Source organism: Tachysurus fulvidraco, chromosome 3, assembly GCF_022655615.1.
Source record: "Tachysurus fulvidraco isolate hzauxx_2018 chromosome 3, HZAU_PFXX_2.0, whole genome shotgun sequence".
NCBI lineage: Eukaryota > Metazoa > Chordata > Actinopteri > Siluriformes > Bagridae > Tachysurus > Tachysurus fulvidraco.
This window is the reverse complement of record NC_062520.1, coordinates 26,081,106-26,090,220: the sequence shown is the minus strand read 5'-3', so window position 1 is coordinate 26,090,220 and position 9,115 is coordinate 26,081,106. Positions and strand designations below refer to the sequence as shown.

The following is a 9,115-nucleotide window of genomic DNA, read 5'->3' as shown; positions in this document are numbered from 1 at the left end:
GTGGCTATGTACTATGTAAAATTCTTTAAACCAGCAGTTTATCTAAACCTTAAAACACAAACTCCATCACAGCCCTTGTCTTATATCAGTCCTAGCCCTTGACTTATTATAGGGAAATATCAATGTCCCCATTTATCTATAAGAAATGTTTATAGCACACCAGATAGAGTCATACTTGAAAATAATTTTAAGTACAGTTATGTATACAGTTACATTTTAGTACAGTTATGTATACAGGTACAGTATACAATACAGTTCAGTAATTTTCAGCACAGTTACTGTATGAGGGATAAATCCTGACTGAAAAAAAAATTCAATCAGGAATTAGCCCTCATAACTTTACTGAGACAGCAGTGGTAAAAGTGGTAGATTAATTAACTCCAATCAGGATTGTCTTTCTTTGCAAACTTTTGGTCTTTTAGATCCCCATACCTGTTTTGAATAAAATGGCAGGATGTTTATTAGTATCTAGAATAATAAAGATTACAGCAAGGGGCAAAGCGTTTTCTTACAATGCTTCTAAGTTACAGCATACTGTAGAACCAGTTAGCATTCAGGAATCAGATATAGTCTCAATATATAAATTTAGACTGATATCAAGACTTTAGCTAATACCTTTAGACCCAGATATAGTGGGCATGTGGATTTTTGGCAAGATGAGATGTTTGGATATCGTTGCATTCACCACACACCCAAATGCAGTTGCTCTGATTTCTTAACGATGGAGCTGCTCCCGTTGCTCCATGGCACGCTCATGCCTGTGCTAACTTATGAAATCAAAAAGACAATAGCTGGTAATGAAGATACACTAAAGAAGGTGGGATCCCTTTTTAGTTCCGACGTTTTTTTCCTTCTGTTGTGTCAGGGACACCACTGGTTCTTCTGGCTTCTCCAACATCCGGATTACATCAATATCCGGATTTCTACAAAGCTTCTTTGTAAGAATACCCTTAAAAATCAGGAAAATAGCATCTCTCAATGTGTGATTCTGCCTGGCTATGTCCTCCCATATTCACTGATAGCTTATATATCTAGAGCTTATTTGAAACTGGTATAAAATACACTTTCCTCAGAGATGAGTGCAGCAAGGACTTTTGTCACATGGATCATGTTATTTGACGTTATTTGAATACAGGTTCCCTCACATTTCATTTTAAATTGCCACACACCCTTATAACTGAGAAAATACAAAAGCCTTCAGTGTTCTGCATGAAAATTAATACAGGACTTGGCTGATAATGTAACTGCTTACTATAGAAGCCAGCTGATTTGCAAGCTTGTCATAACACTTTTGTGAAGATGAGGAAATACTGTATTAAATTTCTTATTTGTATTCTAAGTTGTTTGCCTACACAATGATCTTCAAAACTGTAAGTTGTTTAAGATCTTATCTTAAGAGTCAGCAGTCTGCAGAATGCCGCAGAACGAGTTGACTTGTTTCATCAGTTGATCATGGCAAGAAAACTTAGGTGTGCTGCTTTAAGACAGAAATTTAGACATGCTGTAGACATAATTCTGTAGACATGCCAGGACTGATTTTGGTGTCTTTATGCAAAAACAAAAAAAACAAAAAAACAAAAAAAAAAAACTAAGAAGTGAACAAGGCTCAGCGGCTCTGGCGATGTTGCATAATCTTCCAAATGTCATTTGCTGACAACTGGTGGTCATTTGGGGAAGTCTCAAAATGATTTGGCTATTTTAATAAAAATGATCAAGGTGGCCTCTTTCCTCTCTTTGTTTACATAAGTCATAAATAAAAAAAATCTATTTGTCACACAAGATATCAATATGATACCATAAAACAATATTAGATGATTTTAGTCTTTGATATTCTTTTATCATGGATATTCTGTGGTCAGTGTAGACAGACACACTGTGAGCACCACGACTGTTTTTTTTTTTTTTTTGTAAACAAGGCCTAGGTTTATTCCCCGGTGTGCAAAGTCAGTATGCAGCAACTTTTTGTGTGTTTAAAGTGCTTGGCAACAATGAAAAATCCATCAGGGTGTGCTGACAGAAGGTTGCCCTTTAGCATTCCTGTAGCACTTCTCTGTGAGAGCACAAAACACACACAACACCGCTGAGAGTCTTACTGCTCTCCAGTTAGCAGGTATCCAAACCAGCTAAATGGCTGCCTCAAGAATGCTGTTGTTGAGCCGAGTTTCTGTAAAAATTAAAACACAGCAGTCCATGAGTTTACACTGGGTAGTTAACAGTAGTGTTAGGAAGTTTGGTTTATTGTCAAACTTTTAACACGGTTGTGTGCTACTATGATTCTTAACCAAGTTCCTAAACATTTAGTGGTATTTGATACAGGAGTCATATTTGTGCATGTTGTCTAAATGACTGAGAGTTAACCTGCAGAACTAATAGTGTAGGTAACAGAGCAGAACATAGATCGAGATAAAAACATAGATAAGAACATAGATAATAAAAAAAAAAAACTAACTATACTGGAAAAAAGATTGTGAGATGAAGAACTTACATCAGACTGTGTGATGGTGCCAGCCTTTGTTAAAGTTAAAAAAAAAAAAAAACTTGCATCCTGTTTCGATGGGTCATGTGTCCAGGAACGAGCTGGATATGCAACTGACAAATGAACAACTAAAAAAAATTGTCCTACTTATATGGTGCTCTGGAATAAAGCATCTGTTTTTGATATATTCTCAATCTGGGTAAATACTGTATTTTTGAGTATTTTGACTTTGATATGCCTGCTTAAAATCTATTATGACTTGTTTTTATGTTATTGAGTGCATTGCATTGAATAATGGCTTAAAAAAAAGGCTAACAAAAATATACACTACAATGAGCTATAAAAAAATGTGCAAAATCGGTATGCAGCAGTTTTGTGTGTTTAAAGTGCTTGGCAACAATGAAAAATCCATCAGGGTGTGCTGACAGTAGGTTGCCCTTTAGCATTCGTGTAGCACTTCTCTGTGAGAGCACAAAACACACACAACACCACTGAGAGTCTTACTGCTCTCCAGTTAGCAGGTATCCAAACCAGCTAAATGGCTGCATCAAGAATGCTGTTGTTGAGCCGAGTTTCTGTAAAAATTAAAACACAGCAGTCCATGAGTTTACACTGGGTAGTTAACAGTAGTGTTAGGAAGTTTGGTTTATTGTCAAACTTTTAACATGGTTGTGCATCATATACATAGCATCCTCCAGGTCTGTGGTATGCTGGTATTAGATAGTAGAGCTGGATGGCGTGAGTTAGCCTTTGAACTAGCATGGATGCCCAGTTTCTTACCATTTAGATTACAAATGTTCAACAAAGGTTGGTGATGATAGGCATGTTCACGACTGTTTCCAGTGGACATTCCTGGAACTTTTTTCTAACTGGTCTTAACAAATAACATGCACATGTTTCTAAACCTGAAGTGGCAATTGCATGCTACCATGTCACCCTCTTGTGGCCAAATATCAGACTGCCATTACTTTGGCCCTGCTTCCACACTGCAGCTCTCAGTAAAGACAGATGCTCTCCATATAACCACATCATTGCTTATGTGATATTGCTTAAATAATCAATAGTTAGAATTGACCTTTCTAGCTAGCTAGCCTAGATTCAGGAATCAGTCAAATATCTACCAAACAAACAAGCCAACAAAAATAATTCAAAGCCACATCTGTTAAAAATTTGGTTCACTCTGTTAATTACAGTATTTTCCGCACTATAAGGCGCACCTAAAAGCCTTAAATTTTCTAAAAAATCGACCGTGCGCCTATTGTCCGTGACGCTATGGGAATGCATCTCATAGCGTCAGCACTGACGCAGCGTCGAGTTCCCTCGAAAGGGAACAACATTTGTTTCTTCCTAACCGTTATGCGCTCCACACTCCAGTCCAGTAGGTGGCGGTAAATGCACCTTAAGTTGGTTTGCCATTCACCAATAAAAATCAGATGATTACGAGGCACGATACAAACTACAGACTATCAGTTACATACAGATATCAGTTACACGGTTGTAAATGGGAATAGAGCAGCTGAAAGGATTCAACATCAATGAATCTATGGTTCGGAAGTGGAGGAAGCAAGAAAATGTACTGCGCCAAGTTAAGAAGACAGTAGATGAGGACTTTGATGGATTTGTGGGAGAAGATTGATTAAAAAATAATGTGTGTGCTGTTAAATAGTAGAATAAAGTTCAACCAAACTCACTGTTTTGCTTCTGTTACCTTTTTTTGTAGACCGTATGTTTTAGCATGCGCCTTATAATCCGGTGCGCCTTATGTATGGGTTAAATACAGAAATAGACCCGTAATTGAGACTGTGGCTTATAATCCGGTGCACCTTATAGTGCGGAAAATACTGTACTTTCAAAGAAGATAAAGAAACTTACAAAACACAGGCTTTTCTGTATTTTTCCCTTTACTTCACGTGCTTGCGCAACTCATTGATGTCACATACAGAAATCTCGATTCAACCATACATAACATATTAATACAACACCTAGCTGTAAATGATTCTATTCTTACTCCAGCATACATTTTACTGAAGAGCATTTGAACTCTAGGATGAACAGCAGATAGAAAGTTGAACAATACGTGATACATGTTTTGCTAGTGATGAAATTCACTGGATACTAAATAGAAATGCAAACATAAGGCATTGGATCTATGCTTAGATGTAGCCTACAGTCAGTTGCTTGATGGTGGGGAAAGAGACCTTGAAGTTTTTAAAGGTCGAAATAAAATAGGGTTAGGGTTAAATTTTATTTTTGTATTTTTTTAGTGCAAGTATTCGATTTAACTATGGCGAAATAATACTTGGGTATATACGAGGCACAATTACTCAAGTAGTTTGCTTGCTTAGCAACAGCTAAGGATTAAAAGCACAAAAGGAATTTGAGAAACACACTATGTTGGTAGTTAGAAAATAAGGACATGACTGTACAGGTCATTTAAGTGCTATATTTGACACCCTATATTACTTCCTTAGCAACCACTTCCTTTGTACAGAAAGCATACACTCCATCCTTTATATATTGTCTGATTGTCTGGTATAGCAAAAAAAAAAAAAAAAGTAAACGTAAGTAACTTGTAAATGAAAACAACACATTTTAATACATTATGCATGTTAGTTAATCTACTGGCTAAGTGTTCAAGAAAAGAAATCACCTGCAGTATATTTGAAAAAGTTTTGTACTTAAATCCAAACATAGCAGCCAAAGTAAAACTTCCTTATTTTATACTCATGTCATACTTGTTGCTAAGAAAAACTGAGTGCCATGAGTTTTGGTTTAGTAAGTAAATCTTGTGTGCTACTATGATTCTTAACCAAATTCCTAAACATTTAGTGGTATTTGATACAGGAGTCATATTTGTGCATGTTGTCTAATGCAGCTGCACAGCTTGTGTTCAAGCTGCCAACGTTCTCGCATACCACCTTGCTGCTGCGATACCTCCACTAGCTTTCGGTAGCTGCACTCATCAGATTCATAACACTGATGCTGGCCTACAAAGCCAAAAATGGACCAGCTCTCTCTTACCTATAAGCCCTCATCACTCCCTGCACTGCAACCCGCACCATCTGATCTACCAGCAGTGCTCGACTGGGTCCACCATCTCTCAAGGTGAGGCAAGTATACTACAAGACTCATTTCTGTTCTGGCACCAAGGTGGTGGAATGAACTTCCCCTAGAGGTCCGGACAGCTGAGTCATTGGCTATTTTCAAGCAGCAGTTGAAGACCTACTTATTCAGGAAACACTTCAACTAGCACTTCTTCCCCTGTCTTTTGCATTAAAAAAAAAAAAAAAAAAAAACCTTTGACACTTTTTCATTGTAACTTTGAACAAATGTTTTAAACTCATGGTATCTTAAGTATTTAACCTAGTGAGCCAGCATTAATGTATTCATTATATCAATAAGGGCATCTCCCAAATGCTGTAAATGTAAATGTCTAAATGACTGACATTTAACCAGCATAACTAATAGTGTTTGATTTTGTAAGAGTTTGGTTTAGTAAGTAAATCTTGTGTGCTACTATGATTCGTAACCAAATTCCTAAACATTTAGTGGTATTTGATACAGGAGACATATTTGTACACGTTGTCTAAATTATTGACAGTTAACCAGCAGAACTCATAGAGCAGGACAGATAAAAACATAGATAAAAACATAGATAAGAATATAGACAAATAAATAAATAGAAAACTACCTATACTGGAAAAAGATTGAGATGAAGAACTTACATCAGACTGTGTGATGGTGCCAGCCTTTGTTAAAGTTAAAAAAAAAAAAAAATTGCATCCTGTTTCGATTAGTCATGCGTGTTCAGGAACAAACTGGATATGCAACTGACAAATTAACAACTAAAAAAAAAATTGTCCTACTTGTATGGTTCTCTGGAATAAAGCATCTGTTCTTGATATATTCTCAATCTGGGTAAATACTGTATTTTTTGAGTATTTTGATTTTGATATGCCTGCTTAAAATCTATTATGACTTGGTTTTTGTTATTGAGTGCATTGCATTGAATAACATTACATCAAACTCACTACCCAAAATAAAAACTAACTAAAATATACACTACAATGAGATATAAAAAGTCTACACACCCATATTTAAATGGCTTGTGTTGTAAAAAAGAAACCAAGATAAATCATATCAGAATATTTTCTACCCTTAAGGGGAAATTAAATCTATGCCTTCAAATATATAAAAAAAATGAACAGCACAGTGACATCAGCAAGAACATGACATCCCTCCAAAATGTATTAAAGGACAAGACAAAAACTTACCAGGAAGGATGCCAAGAGGCAATTCAGCAAAAAAATGAGCTGCATGTGATCATTTTTCACATTCTTCCAAGCAGCTATACTTAAGAGTGTGTAGATGGTTTATATGCAATGTATTTACAATTATAAACATGGACACAAAAAACACACATGGTTCGCAATTTCATTTATTCAAACTTGTTTATACAATAACAATCAGTAGAAAATCATCTCCAGCTCTCTCGGTTTACTTCTTTCCTTTAAGGTGCTGCTGGTAACACTGTTCACAGGCAATGGACAGACCCACCACAAGGGACACAAACTCTTCAAAGTTCACCTCTCCATCCCCATTGGTGTCCAGATCTTTCATAATCTTGTCAACGGTGGCAGGGTCTTTTTGAGACTGCAGAAGGAGAAAAAAATTTGATGCAAAATAAGAGAATAAAATAAGTTTAGGAGACCAAGCAAAAAGTTGTCTATGGTACCTTAAGGAAGGTGGAGAGCTCTGACTCCATGAGCTGCCTGAGCTCTTTGCGGCTCAGTGTGGTGCTATTGCCCTCTTTTCCAGCATATCGGTGAAAAACTGTGATCAGCGTTTCCATAGCTCTCTCCAGATCAGACGGCATGGTAACTCACTGCCGAGACAAGATAAGTAACACTTTTACAACATCCACCCATTCTCTAACCACCTTTCTCTCTCATCCACCCATCCACCCACCTGTACCTGACTTGACCCTACTTGTCCTTTCACTCTATGTGAAGTTTGCTCATATGCATTGTTCTTCAGACAGTGTCTGTAACTGTCTCCAAATTCCATTCTCTCTTTTTCTCCAAAAGTGACGTAATTTCTGCGTGAACCACCTCCCCATCTCCTCCCTACTCTTTAACAAATTCATTGGGTCTGGCAATCTTGTGTCTGCTGGCACTCTCAAACTAATATTTCTTGCAACCTCCATGACGGTCACACTTCCTTGCTTGCACACACACTGAAAAGTGTGTTGCTGTTTTGTTTTGTTTTTAGCCACAGTAATGCTAAAAATGTTTTTGTTTTTTTTTAATGACAACGTGCTACACTACACAGTGAATCAAAGAACACTATGTTATTGTAACTGTGCATGTTTTCAAGCTTTTGCCTTATGAGATTTGTCAGGGAAAAGGTCTGTTTGATGTAATTTGTGTACCTGTGGCATCCCAAACAGTAAAAAAATAAAAAAAATAAAAAAAAGAATGGAAATGGCCAATCTGGCAACCATCCCTCCATTGCGCTCAGTGGTGGAAAAGTACACATCGACCTTCTAGATCTAATAGATCTACTGATCCATAAAATGTAAAATCGATCTGAGGCAAAATTGAGCAGAGCTGAATTAAAAGAGGTCATGAAAAACAAACCTTAGGGTGTGTAGCATATACAATATATTCAGTATGATTCCATTTAATTTCTTTGCATAACACATTTAAGTTGACAAAAGTACATTTTCTGATCAGCACCTTATCTCTAAACTATGGCTCTTAGGTATGAAAAGAAGAAGTAAAAGAAGAAGAAGAAGAAGAAGAAAAAGAAGAAGACCAAGTTATAAGCACAACACAGAACACAATGTATAATCCATACATTTATTAGTTAAGTAAGTAACAGTGCTTAAGTGCTTTGCCTACATGCATTATTCTCTGTGCTTTGCCTATATGCATTATTCTCCAGCCCTGTCTGACGTAGTAAATATATATAGGGGGAAATGAGACAAGCCAGATAACAATTCACTAAAACCTCTCCATAAAATGATGTTATTATATTTAAATTATATGCTCTACATATAATTAGAAACTTACCTTTTTTTGTGGTTTAACAGAGGAAATTTGAAGCAGAGACTTTTGCCTGTAGGAGCAGGAAAAACCTCCACATTCCTCGCACGTGGTATTTATATGCAGACTCCACCCGAGCTGGTGTGGGCGTGCACGAGCCACTTTAATGATTCGACTCTTTTGAACCAAGGTTTTAAAAGTGAATCAAACTTTGGGGAGTTTACGTGATTCACCGCTAAGGGCGTCGTCCAGTTTATATGTCCGTTTTTCACCAGACTTGTAAGCCATCTTGTAAATCATAAGTGCATCATCTGGGTACTTAAAGTCTGCTTGTTCTTGTTGGAATTTTTCAGTGTGAACACACTACTGACTAAACTACATCATGTTGTAGAATAGTGCAGGTGATTTGGGATGCACCTTTTGTCTATTGGCTATAAGATCAAAGGCTAAGCAGCATTAAATACACAATCAAAATTAAATCTCTAACAAGAATATCGTGATGCTCTGTGTATGACAACAGCTAAAAATATACAAGAGTAAAATGTTAGCTCAAATATTAGTGTCACTATGTCATGTTTTAGACATCAGACTA

General features: G+C 36.7%; 1 protein-coding gene across 2 annotated transcripts; it reads right to left on the bottom strand.

Moving 5' to 3' along the window:
* Positions 1 to 6,898: 6,898 nt before the first annotated feature.
* Positions 6,899 to 8,703, bottom strand: s100a10b (S100 calcium binding protein A10b). Of its 2 annotated transcripts, none has more exons than XM_027153278.2 (3): positions 8,551 to 8,703; positions 7,212 to 7,361; positions 6,899 to 7,129 (listed from the first exon to the last, which is right to left on the bottom strand). In XM_027153278.2, the coding sequence occupies exons 2-3, from the start codon at positions 7,350 to 7,352 to the stop codon at positions 6,974 to 6,976; spliced, it is 297 nt and encodes a 98-aa protein (XP_027009079.1). In that variant the 5' UTR covers positions 7,353 to 7,361; positions 8,551 to 8,703; the 3' UTR covers positions 6,899 to 6,973. The 2 variants fall into 2 exon arrangements, with proteins under 2 accessions (XP_027009079.1, XP_047667305.1); XM_047811349.1 differs by having other exon boundaries at positions 7,212 to 7,363; positions 8,554 to 8,654.
* Positions 8,704 to 9,115: the final 412 nt, after the last annotated feature.

Excerpts from the sequence above, each read along its gene's own strand:
- s100a10b (XM_027153278.2), bottom strand. The coding sequence starts at position 7,352 with ATGCCGTCTGATCTGGAGAGAGCTATGGAAACGCTGATCACAGTTTTT. Across the intron at positions 7,130-7,211 it reads AGCTCTCCACCTTCCTTAAG|TCTCAAAAAGACCCTGCCAC; the intron begins GTACCATAGACA and ends CTCCTTCTGCAG.